General features: G+C 40.2%; 1 protein-coding gene across 2 annotated transcripts in view; it reads right to left on the reverse strand.

Annotated features, from left to right (window-relative positions):
• Positions 1-21,748, reverse strand: part of agbl2 (AGBL carboxypeptidase 2) — a 47,888-nt gene extending 26,140 nt beyond the window's left edge. For both annotated transcript variants that reach the window (XM_039754215.1, XM_039754209.1), the window contains exons 1-7: positions 21,665-21,748; positions 14,854-14,938; positions 6,378-6,441; positions 5,804-5,953; positions 4,969-5,157; positions 4,013-4,120; positions 3,518-3,665 (exon numbers count right to left, since the gene is read on the reverse strand). In XM_039754215.1, coding sequence (XP_039610149.1) covers positions 3,518-3,665; positions 4,013-4,120; positions 4,969-5,157; positions 5,804-5,953; positions 6,378-6,441; positions 14,854-14,889 — 695 coding nt within the window. In that variant the 5' untranslated portion in view covers positions 14,890-14,938; positions 21,665-21,748. The remainder of the gene's footprint in view (positions 1-3,517; positions 3,666-4,012; positions 4,121-4,968; positions 5,158-5,803; positions 5,954-6,377; positions 6,442-14,853; positions 14,939-21,664) is intronic.
• Between the last annotated feature and the right edge of the window lie 1,644 nt (positions 21,749-23,392).

The following is a 23,392-nucleotide window of genomic DNA, read 5'->3' on the forward strand; positions in this document are numbered from 1 at the left end:
AAGACGGGTTGAAATATAAGTAATCAATACTGATATCAGCATTAATGTTTGCAGTGCACCATATTTTGAAAGTATTTTATAGTGCATGCAGAAATAAAATGCATTGTATGTGTCATTCCAACAAATGGTACATTTTTGTGATGTGCCATTTATTGGAATTACAAATGCAATCTTTATGCCTCTGTTAAATGCCATTTGGTATGGTATTTGTAAAAGCAGTGTTAATGTGTGTGATGCACCATTTGTTGTAATGATACAGACATATCAACCAGACAGACACACAGATACACAAACACACAAATACTTATTATTTTATCAAGGTGGATTTTTTTCTATACTCCTTGAATAGAAATACCTTTATTACCTGCCTTTTCAAATAAATAAATCAACAGGTCTCATTATGTTTTAACTGTTTGATAATGTAGTCAATTGCAATCACACTTTAAAAAATTACTAGGAGGCATATTGTGCAAACAAGCAAAATAATAAGCTGCTCACTGATGCTTCACTAGCACCATCACAACCAAACAGCGGTAATTAAAAAGTAACATAAATATTGAAAAGTAAAGCTGCTCCAGGCAATGCATACATATTTGCTTATTTTTCACATTAATGTCGAGAAATTAAGCAGAGAATTTTAAAGGTCTCATTCTGTTATGCTGTACTTATCACTTACATCATATACAGTATGTGAATTATATTGTATATTATATGTGAAATAAGATTCATTAAATCAGTTGCAAAAATCACACCATCTCTGAAAATGACCAACTAACTTTTACAACAGAATTGAATGCATTTCTAATTTATTCATTTGACTGGTGTCCGACAGTGACATGAATATATCATTCAAAAGATGGTGGCCTATTCAGGGTTTGTTTCTGGCTTGTACACTGTACTGCAAAGAAAGGGCTTGGCTCTCTGTGATAGTAATTTTGGATTAAGCAGGTTTAGCAAATGGATGGATGGGTAGATGCATGGATACTTTTGTAAGCACAGTTAGATATATCATCAGATACATCATATTACACATTTATTTTTGACATCAACATAGAAAAGCCATCTCATGATAGCTAGTCCGAGGATGCTGCCCAGATGGGGAGCTATGCAAACTCAATGATATGCAGACATCCTTCTCTTTTGGAAAATTTCTTGCATGCCCAAAAAATTTAAGAAGTTCACTCATGCCCACCTTCTAGGTTTTTCCAGGTCATATTTATTACTTCATCAATAGTGTTGATCAGCGAATTTTACCCAAGTGTTATTCACAACGAATTGGCTACATTCACATACGCCCTTGTTTGTTGAATTATTTACTGATAATTCGGCTGGTTTAGGAGAACTTTCTTCCCCAGAACCCCATAATGCTATGCGAGGCCAACGAGCCATTCCCCAGAGCTGTAACAGCCAGCATTGGATGGGACTGCCCGCTGGGTATATGCTGATCATCTGCATTACAGACGCTGTGGAACTTACTTAGTGGTAGAACTGGCAAGTAAATAATGCAGGTTCTCAATTTTCTCATTTTATTTAGATGAAACATATACAGTATAAATAATGAGTTATCTCTGCATGTCACCAAACGTGCAGATTGTTCTTCGAGTTCCATGTCAGTATAAGAGAAGAAGGCGCATACCATTTGCATGCATAATTAGCCACATGGAGATAGAAAGCAAAACTGAAGGAGCCTGACAACCCCCACCAAACACAGGAGACTTTATTAAGTAATAATGAAGGATTTATTACTATTTACAAGACATTTAAAGTGAAAAGCATCAGCACAGACAGTTCAGATAGCCCTCAGCATGACTTCAAAAAATACAATGAGACAGCAGCTTCAATCATGACATGCCATTTTGAATTTTCTACCTTTAAAATACCTACATCATTTTTCTGACTTTTAACTACAAATTCTGCATTTCCACTTTGTTTTGACGAAATATACTATTGCGCGTCTTTGATTGTGTTCTTTCTTCTTTCATCTCATGGAAGTATGGTGGTGCAGTGGTTGGCACAGCTGCCTCACAGCTCGGATCACCTTTTTAGCCTCAATAATCGTTCTAGTATAGTTGGCAAATGTTTCCATAGCCCTCGGGGACACTTTGGTGTTGATTGTACCATTATACTCTAATCAAATCTAGTTCAGTTAGTTCTTCACCATTAACTTCAAGGTATTTCCTCAAGTTTGGAGATATTCGTAAACACTTCTGTGATTTCTGTGGAGTTTACTCATCTCTGTTCATCAACCACCATTCCATTTAAGCTGCTTGTGAATCAATTAAGCACTTCTGTTTAGGTTAGACATTTTATTTATTTAAACAGCACACCAGGATGCATGTATATAGTTATTGAACTTCAGAAGACAAACAGTGAAACAGAATAAGATTGTACATCTCTCTATATATAAAATTCAACATCTGTGTGTCTGTCTGTCTGTCTGTGTGTTTGTGCGTATGTCTGCCCAGTTTTCACGACAGAACTACTTAACTGCTTTTTTTTTCTACAATTTGCTTCAACATTCTGGTTGATTTTGCAACTTCTCTCATCATGCTAAGTATCATAATTCTCTTGCAGGAGCGATTTATTTGCATCTGAAGTAGAGGCTGCGAGCCGAGGGAAGGGGGAAGCTTGACATCAGGAGTGGGGAGCTGGGCGGTCCCTCCTCATTCATGCGCCAGCACCGTTTGAGCTGGTGTACTTCTCGCGACGTGTTGGAGTGCACCTTGCCACTGCTTAGCTATCGATACCCACTTGTTTACTGATTTTTAAAGGTTCTCCTGTTTCACTACTATGCCGGCAGAGCCGTGGGGGACAGCTGGTACAGTATATATCTCAGTATGCCTTAATGAAAGAAATCTCTACAGTATTACTTTTTGAATTCAGTGTAAATTCAGTGTTTGCCAGTGGAGTATGCAAAAATCCAGATGAGAATAGAAAGCATATCCAAACTCTTAAAACCTATGTGGCATTTTAATAGCCTATTACTGACTTTAATAAGCTGCAGTGTTGCTTTAAATCAGTTAACACAAATAGGGCAAGGAAATAAAATACTACAGTTTACTAATGAGGTCTATCCACTGTTATTACTTTAAAACTGTTAACCTGTTTCAGTAAAATGTCATGGAAACACAGATATTTCCCTGGTTAGTGCAAAAGTTGATTAAAAGATTGGCTTCAACTTGATTTGTAGAGCTAGTCTGGAAGGGTCTGTACAAGTGACTATATACCTATTAATCTATTATACATGTTCTGGAACAGAAACCAACAGACACATGTTCTCTAGTACACAACTGCACCAATAAAATGCTCCAAATTTCATAACATTCATAAGCACAACCACAACACTTCTCAAAGGTGTTTGGCTAACCTCAGTCTCGATGCACAATCATTCTATTGCACTGCTATGTGCACTGCAGTAAGCTCTGTAACACGGATAGCTCTATTGCCATGCTTTTCTGTGAGACCTAAGATTAAAGAACCTGTTTAGAGTTTTGCTTGTTTAGCTCTAATAACTTACACTCTGACGGCCTTTTGAAGGTTACCACTTTCAAAGCGAGACTCAAACAACAAGATGTCGTCTCTTTCTTTTACAAAGACAGTGGCATCCTTAATCGGACCACGGCTTCCTCCGGCACGGGAACATGTGAAATAAGGGCTCTTGGTGGCTGTTGAAATAGAAATAGATTTCAGTAGGATAATAAATAAAATATTAAGAATGTAATACTGAGATATTTTCAGAAATATGAAACATTTTAGTAAAAGGGAGACTGATATGTACAGTAAACTAACAGAAAATCAAATGTAGAGTACATAACACAAGAGAGGGAACCTATTATATTCATAATTTTACAAACAATGTGAAATTCTCATAAACACAAAAAAACTGTATCTGCCACAGCTAAATTGAGACAGAGAGACAAAGAGAGGCTGCCATTTATGAAGGAATGAAGATGCACATGAAAGACTTGTTAGTGAAATAGGTGTCATTTTTCTCACTTGCTTTTTCTGTTACCTGGGTCAATGCAGTACACAACATTTCCCTTTCCTTCTCCAACACACATGGGGGTCTTCTCATAACCCGTCACTTGGTAGAATGTTTCGGGCTCAGGAGGTTTCCACTCTACAAACATTATGTATCAAGATAACAGATTATCAAATTACTACAATGGATTGACTGTTAAATTATATCAATTCCTTCAACACAAAATTACAGTAGTGTTCATTAGCCAAGGTTTAGTTTGTTCCATTCTATTTTAATTAAACTTTTTAATTTTTGCAAGTACGGATACAAAAAGGAATAATGATCAATCTTATTATTTTAAGTACACTGAAAAATTCATACTCAGTTTATGGTAATCACTGTACATTGCCTGATTACAGAAGTCTGCAATTGCAACTTTCTCATCCTCTCAAACAGTGTAATACCAACCATTATTATCTGCACACCAGATACCCCTGAACCTTATCTAACTATCTAAAATATATTGGAAAATGGAGACCTGACCTTTCATAATTTTACTCTTCTTTCCAGAAAAGCAAGTATGCATACAGGGCAGCACGGTGGCGCAGTGGTAGCGCTGCTTCCTCGCAGTAGGGAGGCCTGGGCTCACTTCCTGGGTCCTCCCTGCGTGGAGTCTGCATGTTCTCCCCGTGTCTGGGTGGGTTTCCTCCGGGTGCTCCGGTTTTCTCCCATAGTCCAAAGACTTGCAGGTTAGGTGCATTGGTGATCCTAAATTGTCCCTAGTGTGTGCATGTGTGTGTGTGTGCCTTGCGGTGGGCTGGCGCCCTGCCCGGGGTTTATTCCTGCCTTGCGCCCTGTGCTGGCTGGGATTGGCTCCAGCAGACCCCCGTGACCCTGTATTAGGATATAGCGGGTTGGAAAATGACTGACATGACTGACAATTATGCATATAGGGTTGTGTCACTTCATTTAAAGACCCTCATTTGATAATAAGGGTACCCTCATACCTATATGGCATATTTCATCCTTGATGACCTCACACTCTATTGGCCAGCGTGGTTTCTGGTTAGGAGCACTCAGTGATGGCACAGCAAACAGACTGCGGGGTTCTCGCAGACGTGGTACCTTCTTCCCTTCGTGGAAGTCAAACACCAATTGTCTTGTCTTGAAAAGGTCTTGTTCCAGCAAGAAGGAGTCTAGGAAATGAACATAACAAACTCAGAGGAAGTCTTGTCTACAAAAGGTTTTATTCTCTCTGGCATATTTTTTAAGTGGAACTTACTAAAGGGCATCTATGAAGCACTCTAGTTAAATGCTTTCTGACTGCAGTGAAAAAACACAGAGCTAAGATAATCACATACATAGAGACAGGCCCCTGTCTATCATCAGACACTAACCCTAAGCCTGCTTTATCCAATTCTAAATAAATGGAGTATGCGAGCTGGAACATACATTATCTTGACACTGGGTAAGATGCCAGACCATCACAAAGTCCACTCACACACACCCCTCTCACTCACGCTTACATGGAGCTCTTTGGAATTACCAATTATCCTAAAACTATTAGAAAACTGAAGTAAATGTAGAAAACCCAACAACTAAATGCAGAGAACCGGCAAACTCAACAAAGACAACTGCATGCAGGACTTGATACGCAGGCAGTGCTGTCAATCATAAACATCATAATTGTTCATATTAGTGGAGTCTTAGACAAAAAAGCTATGAATAATATTTTCATGCACACAACTACATCTACCTCCAACTCAGGCACTCCATGCTTCTAAAAGGACATTAAGAAAAACCTAATGGCAGGCATGAAGCATGCAGAATCTTGTAACTCACAGTGCTTCCCCTTTGTTTCTTCCTGCTTAGAAGATGATCCCGTGTCTGAATCATTACTGTCTACAGAGATATTTTCTGACAGTAGGTAATCATGGTTTTTCTCCCAGGTGGGCAGGGATTCAAAAGTCCTCTGGTATCCAGCATTCCTCCCTTGAAGCAAAACAGAGGAGTGCTTAATTATTTATCATAGGATAGAATCTGTCTTGTTGCTAGAAAACTATAATCATACTTTCAAAATGTAAGGTGTGCACTTCATATAGATCCATTGACTCAGCTCAGCAATAATTTCTTTTTAAAAACACATTTTTAAAATTTCAGGTTTGAACTGAAAACCACCCGTCCATTTATTTTGTATATGTATGTATCAGTAGAGAAATTTACAGAGATCCTTTCAATCAAAAAGCTCTAATTAATCATTAGATTACAATAGTAAATGAGAATTATACCCGTCTAAATGCCAGTCAGATGGGTCATAACAGTATTTTGAACAACCTGGACCACTATAGACATACATGGCCAGTTCACAAACAGAAGCCAGTGTCAGAATAATAACAACAGCTACAAGTACTCCTACCTGTAAAGAGGCCATAGTGCTGGAGATGCTGTTGCATGAAAGTTTCATATGGATCCTTCACACTCTGTAAAAAAGACAGCAAGGATTAGGATATATCTAAATTCAGAAGGCTCTTTCCACAGACATGGAAAAGGGTATGCCAAGAAAACGTAGCCTCAAAAAGGATTTTCATTAGATTAAGAACACCCATAAAAGAAAGCAGAAAAAATAAGACTACAGTAAAGACATTGCATACATAGAATTCTTTGACTGACCCTGCTGATGCCAAAATAGCCCTGAAATGCATTATCAACAAAAGATAATAAAACATTACTACCTATGTATCCACAAAAAAGTCCTCACAAGTTAACAGGTAGTGGGTGACAGATATTTATTCGAGGTGATGATTTTTCAGAACACCCTTTCCAAGTATGCAGCCTAAATATTGCCCCTTGAATGGTGATAAATTGCATTTATAGACTGTCACAAACATGAGCTTGGGGAACAGCTTAAGAGCTTGGTTAACTATATTCCTTCCCCAGAACACATGAGGGTGTCAAGCAATAACATTTCCTCTTCTCCTTTCCCTGTGTAGAAAGGAGAATTGACCTGAATCCAACAATGACATCACTTCTGGGGTCTTTCCACCTGGATACGCCTCTTCCTCCCAGAAATCATCAAAACCAGAAACATAGCCATCTTGAACAGACTCTGTAAACTGTAAAAATCTCAAGTAAATGTTTTTCACGTTGTCATTATGGGGTGTTGTGTGTAGAATTCTGAGGAAAAAATTGAATTTAATCAATTTTGGAATAAGGCTGTAACATAACAAAATGTGGAAAAAGTGATGCGCTGTGAATACTTTCCGGATGCACTGTATGTAGTTGCAGATCACTTTCACCCTTTCTGATTCTGGTTCATCATGTGCTGAAATGTGTTTGGTGCTCAATAAATTTGGAATGACATGACCCAGAGTTGAAAAAAGGTCAAAAGCAGTGTATAGACCCTTAATTGCTTCTAGACTGCCTTGGTAAGAAATGCATTACAGAACCACTTCTTTTAACCCTTTTATAAATTAACAGGTAGGCCAGGGGCTTACTGTTAAATGTACACACTGCCTCTAAAAGAGCTTACCAAAGACAACACCAAGATCAAACAAATGCTTCAAACACCTGCAGGTTCAATAACAGGCAAACACAACAAAGCATTTCATTACTCAATGCCTTGTCTGAAATGTGAAACAGAAGTTGCCAAATATATACATCAAAGCTTGTTAATTGTTAGTTAGTCAACATCAACACTTGGTGATTGTTAGTCAAGTTGTACAAGAAACATAAATACAGGTCTTCAGGTGAACTAACATGCCATAACATTTGTGATTTTCACATATCAGAACTGTTTTGTTTAGCAACCAACATGAAATCCTTCAACCTGAATCCGTTATATTCAACACATAACAGATTATAATAACCAGAGAATCTTCATTCATTTCCTAGGAGATCTTTCTCCTTCTGTATATCCTAATGACCATACACTGTACTACTATAAGAAAACAAACACTGAACAGAGAAAATCCACTGGGAGTTCAAAACCTTTCTGGATGCAAACAACACATCAAACATCTGCTACTCATTCACTACTCCCTACTCTGTGGCTCCATGTATTTAAATTTGTATTCTTGCTTTTGTAGCCAGTACTGTTGTTGTTGTTATTGAACCTTGCAGTAGAACCAAGAAAGTTCCAACAACTTCTATGTCCTGTTTCCATCCTGAACTGTATTTACCATTATGTGACTACAACGGGGATGTTCTTGCTTTCTTTTTCAGTCTCAGGAAGGCATCTGATTTCAAGCTTCTAGATGATCTCACTAAAGACATGAGGCTGCTTGAGGGGTCTTAAGTAGAGTTCTTGACAGTTCCCTGTTGGAGCAGTTTTCAAAAAATTCCAAAAAAGTTACTTTCTGGCCTATAAACTAATTATTGCTAACCTCACTAATAATTGCTGCATTGCTTAACGAGACAGTGATTTAACTCAATAGCCAAAATTTGTCACATTTAAAACTGATTGCACTTACACAGTGTGCTGCTTTCAATTACATAATAACCTATTGTGCAGAAAATCAGCCATTCTGTGTTATTAATATGAAAATTTCAGGCTCTGGAGACACTGCCGCTCAACATGAAGAGGTATAATTTATTTCTTTTTTGGTGCTTTATTTAAACAAATGGCCATAATAAATGTCAAAGAAGCATACCTTAAAAAGAGATTAGGCTGTCTTGTGGTATATTACAGAAGACTGTGTATACCGCTTTTACACTGGCTACTGCGCCAAATGATTTTGTGCTGGTAAAATACCCAACACCCAGTGCTGGTGGTAGGTTATTTTGTGTCCAAGGCCAGGGGTCCTCAATCACAGTCCTGGAGAGCCACAGTGGCTGCAGGTTTTTGCTCCAACCCAGTTGCTTAATAAAAAGCACTTATTGCTAAAGTAACACTTCTGCTTCACTTTAGTGATTTTGAGCCCTTATTGCTTAATTTTGTCTTAAACAGCTATTTTAATTGCTCCTTATTATCAATAACATGCAAATGACAAGAGAGAGCAGCATTTCTCCATTTAGCTTATTTACATTTACAACTGTGTGTATTTATCTGCACTATTGGGTTTAATTAAATACTTGGAAGAAAAATGAAGAGAAAAAAGTGAAGGACTGAGAATTACTCGTCCATTTTAGCCTTCAAATCATTTGCATGATAGAAAGGGAAAGAAAATCTAGGATATGAGAATGACCTGACATAGCAGAGTTAATTTAATTTCATAGCTTGTTAGTGCTTTATTGGCAAGAATTGCTTTCTAATTAAGCAACCAGGTCAGAACACAAACCTGCAGCCACTGCGGCTCTCCAGGACTGGGATTGAGGACCCCTGTCCTAGGCTAAGCTTATTAGTGTGCCCACCGACTGTTCAGTAGATAACACATGCGGTTTGGTTTTCTCCCAATTATGATGTGTGCACTAGGCGAATGCCTAAATCGCCAAAATGGTGATGCTGGCCCTGTAACCACCAATTTTGTAACTATTTCAGAGAACAAACCATTTGGTATGATGTACTGAATTTAGACCACAGCATTACATTACATTTGGACTAGAGATGTCCTCCATTCATCCATCCATCTACAGTATATATACATTTATCTAGGTCAGGGTCAGATGGTTCTTAACCCATCAGCCCTTAAGCTCAAAGCAGGATGCAATCCTTTAAGAAATTCTAATCCATCACAGGACATACTCAGGCACACACCCATACTCACTCAAATGGGACAAATTTACAATCACCCATTAACTTAATGCACAAATTTTTGGATGTGACAATAAAGCCAGAGTACCCAGAGAAAAACTCACACAGACTACACAAAGGAGGAATTTACCAACTTCACAGATAGAGCGAGCAGGCACAGGCAACAAACCTTGAACTTTAGAGCTGTGAGACAGCAACTACTTTATAACCACTTTGCCACTGACCCCTGCCCCTGATACATGTCAATAATTTGTAATCTACAACCATTTAAAAGAAAGTGAAAAAAATGAGGAGGAGGAAAATGAGGAGCTTACAATATAGTTCAAAAGGAAAGGTGTTTATGAAATCATTCACAAGCAAACAGCAAAAAGACAAAATTAGACAAACATTTTTGAGCAGTGAATTTTTTTGTTTTCCTTATGTAATTAGGCCAAACGCAGCCAGAAGTCATTAAGCAAATAAATGTAAATGTAAAATGTAAGTGAGCTAAAATCTAATCTATCTAAACTGCATGCTACCCCAGGCTAAAAGGAACCAGAACTAATAACCTGAAATCCCATTTATAATGAAAAGTAGGAACAACACCACAGTCTGATAAATACATTCAGGGTGTGTTAGCTCTCAGGCTACATCCACAGTGAACACAACGCATAGTGCACATTTGACAGATATTGATAGTCTCCTTCATACTATCCATCCATCTGGATTAAACGTGTGATAGCGACAACCCTTAGGCCAACCACCTGTATTGAAAAGTCTTCTTCTGGCCCATATGGGCATCAAACCCATGCAAAACAAATGTAAAGAACTATTATAAGTATCCATCCATCCATTTTCCAACCTGCTGAATCCAAACACAGGGTCACGGGGTCTGCTGGAGCCAATCCCAGCCAACACAGGGCACAAGGCAGGAACCAATCCTGGGCAGGGTGCCAACCCACCGCAGGACACACACAAACACCAAACACACACACTAAGGCCAATTTAGAATCGCCAGTCCACCTAACCTTCATGTCTTTGGACTGTGGGAGGAAACCGAGCACCTGGAGGAAACCCACGCAGACACGGGGAGAACATGCAAACTCCACGCAGGGAGGACCTGGGAAGCGAACCTGCGTCTCCTAACTGCGAGGCAGCAGCACTACCACTGCTCCACCGTGCCGCCCTATTATAAGTATTATTATTATCATTCATTTGGTTAATCCAATTATCCAGGGTAGGGTTGTAGAACCTATCCCAGCAAGCATTGGGGGCAAGATATGAACAATCATGATGTCTGTCTATTGCAGGGTGAACACACACACGGTAGGGCTAATTTAGTAACACCAATTCACCTAACCTGCATGCCTTTGGACACTAAGAGGAATGCAGAGCACCCAGAGGAAACCCACATTGACACGAAGAGAACATGCAAACTCTGTGCAGAGGCAGTCGAGATGTGAATCTTGGTCTCCTTGTTGCAAGGCAGCAGCACTACTAGTGGACCATTATGCTGTCCTACTTCATGCTAAATCCCCAATTAACCTGCTCTCTAGTAAAGGAAATAGTCAATTCTTTTAACTTTTTACCTTCACTAACTCTTTTCATAATGAATGAATTATTAGAAAACAAAGTATAGCAAACAGAAAATACAGAGTGGCAGTGAGAAAGAATCAGAGGAATTTGTGGCATGGTAATACACTATAAAAATCACTGTGCAGTTTTCTTTTTGCAGTGTCTATCAAATTCACAGAGGATTTTCATTTGGAAGCATAGGCTCTGTTTAATTAAATACCTTTTATTTATTTAGCATGTCAGTTCCATAGTTAAAATGTAACCAAATTAAATGGAGAATAAATAAAAAGTAAAACAAAAGTAAAGATCTTAGCCCGTTGCTACCTCCTGACCTCAGTAGAAATCACATGGGGCACTGCAAACCCAACCACCTGATTATACTCAACAACACTGCCATACATTTACTCGATTGAAATTCACATGCTATTAGAAAGATGAAAAGTGCACATTTCCCAGTTGGTAATGTCACATGAGCATTCTTTGAAATGGTAACTCCCAGTGGGAAAACACCATCCAAACTTGCAAGCTGTAATGTCACAATGACCTCTCACCTCATTCAACAATATCAAATAACATAATAATAATAACCAGATCATATTCTTTATGGTGAAACGTGATACGAGATTAATATGTTTAGTTTCCTCTTCAATTTTGTTAAAAAAAATTGAAGCTAAATCGTAATTGTTTTTGTGCAGAGTCAGTAGTAAATGAACAGCATTGAATTTCCTCCACATTAGGACACCAAGTGGAAGTTCACATAAACAAAAAAAGTGGATAGTTGGGATATTACAAATGGTCAGTCAGTCATTTTCCAACCCGCTATATCCTAACACAGGGTCACGGGGGTCTGATGTAGCCAATCCCAGCCAGCACAGGGCGCAAGGCAGGAACAAACCCCGGGCAGGGTGCCTGCTCACCGCAGGACACCAACACACACCAAGCACACACTAGGGACAATTTAGGATCGCCAGTGCACCTAACCTGCATGTCTTTGGACTGTGTAAGGAAACCGGAGCATTACAAATGGTAAATCCAAAAATTCTAAAGTATTTGAATATGTGAAAACTCCTCAGTTATATTCTGATGTAGTCAAGTATGGAATGGAGGGCCACCATAAGAGCAGCATTGTGTGTCAAGATATGGTTCCCCACTATGATACAGATATGCCACAAAAATTGGAAAAACCCTTTAGAATTACCTGGATGTCTTCATTAACAGCTGCTAAAGATGAGGCCTGATCCTTCAATTACAATAATAGACAACACAATCTGTTTATTACTAGTGACATATAAACAACTGTACTTCTTGTTGCATTCTCGCTCACAGTCCACATACCTATGTTAATCCTTGTAAATAACAGAACATCCTTTAGGAGCAAAAATCTCCACCAAACATTTTCTAAACCTCCTGATCAGACTTACACAAGAATGGTAGACCATTCCTCATTACAAACTGTTCAAATTAATATTTCTGTGTGAAGGGCTCTCTTCAAGTTATGCCATGTCATCTCAGTTAGGTTGAGAACTGGACTTGAAGAACTTTTTTGTTCAAGTCATTACATTTATGATTTACAGTTTTGAGTCATTGTTGCATCACCCAATTTCTAATAAGCTTTGGGTGATGGACTACCTTTGAAGACCTCTTTTAAAATGTATTGATACAATTTTGCATTCATTGAATGACAGCCAGATGTTCAAGTCCTGAGACAGTAAATCAGCTGCAAACCATTATGCTTCCTCCATCATGTTTCACTGGTGTTGGTGTGCAGGGCTTTTTTTCCCCCAAAACTAGGAGTTACGCATTCCTGCCAATGTTTATATCCGGATGGTGTTTTGAAAACTTTAAACAAGTATCAATGTGTTCTGTGGAAAAGAGTGGTTTCCTCCATGGTGTCTTTCCAAGAACATCATTCTTATTCAGTATCCTTTACAGCAGACAGAACAGAGAGTTTTGAATGTCCTAGAGTTATCTGTAGGTCTTTTGGTGTTACTCTACAGTTCTTTTTTCACTTCCTTCAACACTGCACACGGTATACTTGTCATGATCTTTGAAGGATGCCCACTCATAGGGAGACAGTACTGGATCTTGCCTGAAGAAGGGACCTGAGTATCCTCCAAAGCTTGTATATTGCAATCTCTTTAGTTATACAATAAAATGTGTCATTTTGCTTGACTTCTCATTGCCTCCATTTGTAGACAATTTGTCCCTTATCCAACTTTATGCATCTCTAAAATTGTTCTTCTAAGCTTTCCTAATTGTTTACATGAACAGATCTTTAAGGAGAAAAGCAGACTTAATCAGTGAGCAAACTTTGTGTGGCTTTCTCATAGGACAACCCACACCTCTCACTTCATTGAGCTGGAACACAGGACTCCAAGTAGCTTTTGGAGAAGTCACTAGCACAGTGGGTCATGTACTTTTTCCAGCCTGGATTCTGAGTACTTAAACATGTATTCACCAATGACAGGAAGAGGAATTGCTAGTGTGTTATTAGTTTAAGCTGAATGTGTTTGTCTTTGTATGGTTGAAGATCATACCATATTGTTATTGGTAATGAATGCAGAAATCCAAACATTTTTTGCAACTATACAATGTGAATGGATACCCTCTACAGTAGATAAAATTAGAACCTAACAAACAGGCTTCTAGGTTCAACAAAGAAAACAGACAAAAAGAGTGCAGACAGAAGGGGTAGTTTCAAGTTACAGCCCTGCATGGAGTGCCACTACAATCAAACATTCTCAAAATGCAAAGCCGGGATGACAGAATACACAGCCGACTTGTACAGGGCTAGCAATACAGAAGGAATGCAAGGGCTCAATGGGCCTTTTAAAGGGACCCAAGGAAACCTCGTATTTAGCCAGCAGGCAGAGTCACATACAAGGGTGTTCACCTACAGGGGTGAGCTGAGGCCCGATGAGAAGTCTGCACCATTCTGTAAATCAAACATTGCCTCTGTTGATTTATGTGACACCTAGAGAGCCCAGAATATTGATGTTCTGCTGTAAATCTAGAAGGACAAGCAACCCAAGACCAGTTCTGCATGAGGGTCTCATTTAATTAAATTGCCAAAAGCAAAGAGGCTTTTGTTACATGTTGGCTATATCATTTTTAAGGTGGGCCCCAGGCTTAGGCGTATATATAGAAATCCCCCTCATTAATAACAAGCCTGAAGCTGTGGGAAATAGGTCAGGGCTCTAGAGAATGACAGTGGTGAGAATGCTGCTGGAAAATGGGATGAGGGCAAAGCAGGCTGGCTCTTTCCTGTTAAAAAGAAATCTCTGCACTTGTTCGGACAGGCCTGGATGGTGCAAATAGGTCTTTTATTTTGTTTGCACATCCTCATGGTTACCAAGTGGCTTTAATAAAAATGTTCTCAGCTCATAAAAACAAAGAGGCCAAAGTGACATTGAACAACATAGTGAACTTCAAAACTTCAACCAGAATCCGCATTTAATTTTAAAACTATTTCAAAGTAAACAATAACAGCAACAAAAACATATACATATGATTACAAGCACGTTATTTGCCTCTTCAGAGACTCTTTCACAATTTAGCTCTCAATGAATCTCTTGTGTATTTAATCAAACCCACCTAGAGATTTTTGATGTGATTGGGATCAGACTTAATGAACCTCAGCATTACTCACCATCCATGGAGTGCTGGTCTCCAGTGTGGGGCACATGACATTCCTGGACAACACAGCAAATCTCTACAGGAGGGGCCGAGCAGAGCTAGAAGAAAGCAGATTTGATTATTTGTGAGAGTTTCAGAATGACGAATTCTAGTGAATAATGAGGTCTGCAGGAGAGCAGATAAAATTAAAAGATGAATAACCATAAAATGTAAATGATTGATAGATATGGCAAAGATAAGCATTTCATTCCAAATCACTATTCATTTATCATGCCAGTCCATATAATGATTTTCTTTTTGGTGTGTCTAGAAAGAAAGATGTAATGGTGTCAAACATTATATGTGATTGATCTGAGATCATTTTTCCATTCATTAAGATACAAAGTTTTTTTTTTTTTCACTGAAAATCCATCCAGCCATGTTCTAGGGTGCTTGTCATGTGGAGCCTGTGCCTATTGCAGCAACACTGGTTGCAAGGTGGAAACCAACTCTGGACAGGTTGGCAATTGATCACAGAGCAAACTCACAGTTACCTATTCTAGGGAAATCTTAAGTCACAAATTAACCACATCTTTGTGATGTGGGAGGAAAATATATCCAGAGGTATAGGCAAACCACTCTCAGGTGGTGCCCAGGTTGGGATATGAACTCAGGACTTTGGAGCTTTACAGAAGCAGCACTAACAAGTTTGACACCATGCCATCATCCCCTAAACAGATAAACAGGATGAAATCAGGGTTCTTACCTCTGATCAGCCACTGATGAGCTATCATCATGGCTTAAGTGTCTAAGAAACTGGGCATTAAACCAGCTGTACTTAAAGTGTGGTCCCCAAATGTGAGTCAAGTAGTCCACAAGAAAACAATCATCAGTGCATAGTGGCTTTTAAATTGCTGATATGTTAGTCCATTATATTCTTGATTAAGCAATTATTTGTAACGTCAACCTTACTAGCTGACAACATTCCTGACCTGGGTAAAGGCCATCGAACTTGGGAAGGGCCCTGACTTATGCTCATGGAGTTGGGGAAAGTGAAAACAGATGGTGTCACCTCTGATATCAAGTGAGTTGTGGAAATCAGAGCCAGTGACATGAATATGCAGAAAAAATAAACCTTGGTTTCAATCCCCTTAATAATTGAGTCCCCCACCATCACTACTTTCCTCTTTAGTGGGGCTGGTTTTGAGATGGTGCATTGGGACTGCTCATCCCTAGCTATTACTTCAGAATTACTCACATCCACCTCTGCAAAAGTCTTGAAAATAATGTTACACTTTCAACTTATGGGTAAAGGACACCTGGGCAATTCTTTACCACAATACAAGCTAGCTACTATACTTACAGTATTCCTCAAGTTCACCAGCCCTGAGCTCAAATAGCTGGCATCTCCCTCATACTGTACAGGTATGTCAGAAGCATGACTTATCAAAGCAAGCATCAAACAGGACCTGCATTGCAATGGCTTTATTTTTTGAATTTGGATTAGGGCCTGCTTAAACCTTTTTCTTTTTAAATGAAGTGTAAGATTAAAGTACTACTTTTTTAATACCTGAATACTGAATCTCACTCTCACATTCTCTGAGTACAAATTTAAAAAAAGCAAATATAGGCAGCAAGCAAAATTAGTCAAGTTTGTCTGTCAACCACCATCAAAAGTGAAGTTGAATGGTTGAACCATTTAAAAACACTGAAGTAACCAAACTAAGGTGGGTATCCATTTATTTTCAAATTCAGATTTTCCTGTTCGTATTCTGGTAGCAAAGAGTGCCAGGCAGGAGTCAGCTCACCACATGGCACAATCATAAAGTGCAATTTAGGATCAACAATCAGCCTGACAGCAAGCCTTCAGAGGGTGGCAGTCAAGCTCGGCATGACCCTGCTGTCTAATAAACTGTGAAGCTATTAACTGTCCTCCGTGTCATGTAAACCTATCCAATGATGTAATATGGTGGAAACTGTCCATCCAAAAGTCATATTTGAAATAAAAACTGGGCACAAATAAAGTATAATAAAACAAGCTGTTCTTTCACAGGAACAAGCAGACCTAAGTAGACCCAAGTAAAGTAAAACACTACTGTATACTGCAGGTGTAACTCTGCACTAACTGAACAAATTATTAGGAATGCCTATACAGCTGCTAATGCATGCAATTATCTAATCAGCTAATGGCAGCGGCACAACATATGAAATCCTGCAGATACAGGTCAAGAGCTTCAGGCAATGTTCACATCAAACACCAGAATGAGGAAAATATGTGATTTTGACTGTGGCATGATTGTTGGCATCAGAGAGGCTAGTTTAAGTATCTTCTGGGATTCACACACAAAACAGTCTCTAGATATTGCTCAGAATTTTGCAAAAAAAACATGCAGTGAGTGGCAGTTCTGCAGAAATGCCTGGTTAATGAGGCCCGAAGAAAAGCATCTTAGAATGCACAAAACATCAAACCTTGAGGCACATGGGCTACAACAATAGAAGACCACATCGGGTTACAATCCTGCCAGCCAAGAACAGAAAGCGGAGGGTGCAGTGGGCACAGATTCACCAAAACTGGCCAGCTGAAGACTGTAAAATGTAGCCTGGTCTGATGAATCTCGATTTCTGCTGAGACACACAGATGGTAGGACTGCAATTTAGCACCAATAGCATGAATCCATGCACCACACCTACCTCATGTCAACAGTCCAGACTGGTAGTATTATTGTAATAGTGTGGATAATGTTTTCTTGGCATACTCATATTGGTATTAATAGACTCATTAATACCAATCAATCATTGCTTAAATGCCACAGTCTATCTGAGTATTGCTGCTGACCATGTACATCTCTTCATGGCCACAATCTACCCCTCTTTTGATGGCTACTTCCAGCATGATAATGCACCATGTCACAAAGTCAAGCCTGTCTCAAACATATTTCAGGGACATGACAATAAGTTCTGTGTTCTTCAGTGGCCTTCCCAGTCACTGGGTTTAAATCCAACTGAATACCTTTGGGATTTGGGAGAATGAGAGATTTGCAATATCAATGTGCAGCTGGCGATTCTACAGACATTGTGAGACACAATCATGTAAACATGGACCAGCATCTCAAAGGTACAGTATGTTTGTTTCCAACACATCTTGAGGAATCCATGTTATGAAGAACTGAGGCTGCTCTGAGAGCAAAAGGAGGCCTTCGTATAGTGTAACAAAGGAGGAAATAGCATAGTGTTCCAATATATATGTACATATAATTATATTATTATATTTTATAATTTTTATATCCTGGAATTCTACTTACTGTATAAGTACAGCAAATAACCTGGTAAGAAATGCCCTATATGACACCATCAGCAGTAAACAGAGCAAGTATCCTGAGGCTGTTCACATCATTTCTGGGGACTTTAACCATGCAGATCTGAAAGCAGTTCTCCCCAAATTCCATCAACACATAAAGTTTGCAACCAGGGGAGTAAAAACACTGGACAAGCTGTACACAAACATCAGACAGGCCTATGGGGCTAAAACCCCTAGCACACCTTGGCCAGTCTGATCACACGTCCTTGCTTCTGATCCCTGCATACACCCCCCTCAGGAAACAAGCTCCCACTATGACCAGGACTGTTACCATATGGCCCAAGGAGGCATCCCAACAGTTGCAGGACTGCTTTCAGAGAACAGATTGGGAAGTTTTCGATCACCAAGACTTGGAGAACTACACTACGGCAGTCCTGGATTACATCAGGTTCTGTACGGACAACGTCACCAGGGACAGACACATAAGGATTTATCCTAACAGGAAGCCCTGGATGACGAGGGATTTCCAGTGTCTGCTGAAAGCTAGGAATACTGCTTTCAAGTCTGGGGATGGGGCTCTTTACAGTGTGGCCAGAGCGAACCTGAATAAAGGCATCCGAGAGGCCAAGGCAGCATACAGAAGAAGGATAGAGGACCATCTCAGGAGCAACAACACCAGGCAGGCATGGCAGGGTGTCCAGCACATCGCCGGCTACAAATCCAGCAACTCCTTGGCTGCTGAGGGAGGCGCTTCTCTGGCAGAGGAGCTGAACATCTTCTTTGCCCGCTTTGAGGCGACACCAAGAGCAGCTCCATCACAGCCACCTGTTCACTAAAGCAACATACTCATGGTGGAAGAGTGTGAGGTGAGGCGGGTGATGAGGAAGGTGAACCAGAGGAAGGCTGCAGGACCCGACGGTATGGCTGGATGAGTGCTGAAAGATTGTGTGGATCAACTGGCCAGAATCTTCACTAGGATTTTCAACCAGTCCCTGTCCCAGGCCACTGTCCCATCCTGCCTCAAGTCCTCAATCATTGTTCTGCTGCCAAAAAAGTCCATCACAACCAGTCTGAATGATTTCCGCCCAGTGGCACTCACATCTACCATCATGAAGTGCTTTGAGAAACTGGTGCAGAGTCATATGATTGCCTGTCTGCCAGCAGACCTGGATCTATTTCAATTTGCTTACAAAGCAAAGAGATCCACGGAGGACGCTGTGGCCACAGCCCTTCATGCTGCCCTGACCCACCTGGAGCAGCAGGGAGAGTTACGCCAGACTGCTCTTTCTAGACTTCAGCTAGGCGTTTAACACCATCCTACCACAAGGACTGGTGTTCAAACTGGTAGACTAGTAGACTTCCATCACTCACTTGCAGTTGGATACTGGACTTCCTGTCTGGTCACTCCCAGAGGGTCAGGCTGGGTCTCCACACATTCACTGCTCTCAGCCTCAACACCGGGACGCTGCAGGGTTGTGTGCTCAGCCCGCTCCTCTACACCCTCTACACATATGACTGTGTCCCCACTCACCACAGCAACACGATTATAAAGTTCGCGGATGACACGACGGTGGTCGGATTCATCTCGGGCAAGGAGGGTGAGCTGGCATACAGGGACGAGGTGAAGCGGCTGTCAGAGTGGTGCACAGTCAATAAACTGCTCATCAACACCACAAAAACGAAGGAGCTTGTTATTGACTTTAGAAAAAACAAAACTGACAACCAGCCACTCATCATTGGCGGGGCCTGTGAGGAGAGGGTCCCGGTGTTCAGGTTTCTGGGCATTGAGCTGGAGGATGACCTGACCTGGAGCGCCAACACCAAGGAGCTGCTGAAGAAGGCGCAGCAGAGACTGTATTTTCTGAGAATCCTCAGAAAGAACCAACTCCCCAAAAATCTGCTCCTTTCCTTTTATCACTGTTCCATCGAGAGTGTGCTCATGTACAGACTGTGTGTGTGGTACGGCAGCTGCACTTCCTCAGAAAGGAAAGCACTCCACAGGGTCGTCAGGATAGCCGAGAGAACAATTGGTTGTACCCTCCCCACTCTGGAACAAATCTACACCTCCCGATGCCGCAAAAAAGCAATAGACATTTCACAGGATTCATCACATCCGGTCATTGCCTCTTCCAGCTTTTGCCATCGGGCAAGAGATACAGAGCAATGAAAACCAGGACAAACCGCCTTAAAAACAGCTTTTATCCAAAAGCAATCATGGCCCTGAACTCAGAATAAAACTCCCAATGTGCAATATAGACCTAAGTCAAGTCAACATTACTATTCGTGCAATTTGTATATTTTGTAAAAATGTACTTTTATTACTATTCGGTTTAAAGTCAATGATTATTTTAATCTCTTAAGTAGCAGAGGGGTTGTTAATCTTGTCTTTTTAACTCTTATGCCTCAGGTGGAGGCCACTGACACTGAGTCGATTTGGCTGCACTTTAGCATGAGGCAATTTCACAGGTTCCTTTGTAAAATACGTGACAATAACAATAAAGATCTCTCTCTAGAAGGTCCATAACCCATCTCTCTCTCTCTCTCCTCCAGCAGGCCACTCTCTCTCTCTCCTCTAATGGGCCCTGAGCTCTCTGCTCGATTGGCATTCGCCATAGAATACCAGAATATATATATATATATATATATATATATATATATATATATATATATATATTGGCTGCCATTAGGTATCCGAGAATATTTCAATTACGTGAAAATGAAAATTCTGAACCTAAACTTCCGTAAAACATGCTATAAATGAACTTAAATATGACAATCAATTTTTGAGCGGATTAAGCAGCTTTTTTTAGCGGATTAAGCAGCTCACTGTAACAATTAAATTCCTGACCAAAACTTCACATTCTCAGTTTGGAATACTTATGGTAACATACAATTATCAAACCTGCTTAATCCAATTCAGGCTTGTGGGGATTGCGGAAAACTTGAGACTGGTTCATTAAAAGGTAAGAAGGAGGACCTCGGGATGGACAAAGCAAAGCGCTAGAGAACATTAAAATCTAACAGCACTGACTGAGTGAAAGCTGAGAAGTGTCCGCTGAGCTGTACAACCTTCCTCGAGGTAAAGACGATTGTTTTCTTATTTTTGTCGAGCCTTAACCTCTGGTTAGGCAGAGGTAGCATTAGCAGTTTTAGTGGCACAATAAAATGCCACAAGATGGGCCCCTTAACAGATTGAAATACAGAAAGAATTTTCAGGAATAACTCACACAAAATATTTCAAAGTAGCCTACAAATCAAAATGCTGTGCTGTACTGGTGGAACTAGCAGAGAACACCTGAGGCAGTCGACCACACAGCTGTAGCTGGCAAGCACTGTTCACGAAGCCGGGTGGTGTAGCCAAAAAGAAAACGTGCGCTGTCCATAACTTGTGATGTTGTGTACTAAAAAGAGTGAGAAATACACATATAACCTAGCATGCATAAAGAATTATGATTCATTTAAAAGGCATTACAGTCAACCCATCAAACCAGTAAAATCAGCAACGCAAAGGACTGTCCGACCCGGAGAAACCAATGCCAATACTTACTTTTAATCGACCAAGGTCTGGAAATCAATGCTTTCGTCCACGACTGTTCGCGCGGCCCGTCGCTAAGCAATAGGCAGCCAAGCAACAGCGTTTCCAAGATACACTGCGCTTCCGCCCTATCAGAGAACTTGCCCGTCTATTGGATATTGCTCATCCAATTGGAAACAGGCAATTGCGAAAAGGCTTCTGGGAAGTGAAATTCGTGCCTGTTTCACGCCTAGTTGGGTTATATTTAATTCCGTGGTACGTGAAATAAAAATACGGAAGCATGAATCCTTAAATTGGGATATTTTTATTGAAACTGTGAAAGGTTTAGTAAAAACTAAAATCGTGTTTTCATCTTCACAGCTTTTTAACCTATGAAAGTTGGTCTGTTTCTTTCCAGCTTAATGATAGTGAAATGTCACACAGCCTCTTTCATTTATTTTAAATTTTCCAACGTGTCAGTTTTACAGACAGTTACAGTTCACTCAACTAATGACCTGCCAGTCACAGCTACTGCTACCCCGTTGTTGATAAAATTGGGTAATGCGGTGGAAATTGACCAATTACGGCCGAATACACGGCCTAAGAAGTAAAGCACAAATGGGTGCCGAAAATAGTGATGCATAGGTGGCAGGGCAGAAAGTATTTTCGCGGTAACTGAACTGATGTCAGATCACGTTTTGTAAACAGGCAAGAAAAATATAAATATAGCTTTTAAAGAATGAAAAAAATGTATGAGAATGTATGAAAAGAGATTCCCGATTTAAATCTGCCTCGAAAGCTTGCATATTGTAATCTTTTTAGTTAGCCAATAGGTGGTGTCATTTTGCTTGACTTTTCATTAAGTTTATGCAAATAGTCAATATTTGAAGTGCTGGCCCTTCTTTTTCAAGAACTCTGCAATTCGCCCTGGCATGCTGTCATTCAACTTCTGGGCCAAATCCTGACTGATGGCTGCCATTCTTGAATAATCAATGTTTGGAGTTTGTCAGGATTTGTGGGTTTTTGTTTGTCCACCCGCCTCTTGAGGATTGGCCAAAAGTTCTCAATGGGATTAGGGGAGTTTCCTGGTCATAGACCCAAAATTTCGATGTTTTGTTCCCCAAGCCACTTAGTTATCACTTTTGCATTATGGTACTGTGCTCCATCATACTAGAAAAGGCATTGTTTGTCACCAAGCTGTTCTTGGATGGTTGGGAGAAGTTGCTCTCAGAGGATGCTTTGGTACCATTCTTTATTCCTGACTGTTCTTTGGCACCACCAGTGCAGAGCTTGCTCAGGAATGGCATCAGGCAGGTGTGAATGTATCTGCATGTACAGTGAGGTGAAGACTTTTGGTGGATGGTCTGGTATCAAAAAGGACAAGCAAAGAAGCCACTTCTCTCCAAGAAAAACATCAGGGACAGACTGATATTCTGCAAATGGTGCAGGGATTGGAATGCTGAGGACTGGGGTGAAGTCATTTTCTCTGATGAATCCCATTTCCGATTGTTTCGGGCATCCAGAAAAAAGATTGTCTGGAGAAGAAAAACTGAGCACTACCATCAGTACTGTGTCATGCCAACAGTAAAGCATCCTGAGACCATTCATATGTGAGTTGCTTCTCAGCCAAGGGAGTGGGCATACTCACAATTTTGCCTAAGAACACAGCCATGAATAAAGAACAGTACCAAAACATCCTCTGAAAGCAACTTCTCCCAACCATCCAAGAACAGTTTGGTGATGAACATGATGGAGCACCGT

This window comes from Polypterus senegalus, chromosome 1 (genome assembly GCF_016835505.1).
Source record: "Polypterus senegalus isolate Bchr_013 chromosome 1, ASM1683550v1, whole genome shotgun sequence".
In the NCBI taxonomy this organism is placed as follows: domain Eukaryota; kingdom Metazoa; phylum Chordata; class Cladistia; order Polypteriformes; family Polypteridae; genus Polypterus; species Polypterus senegalus.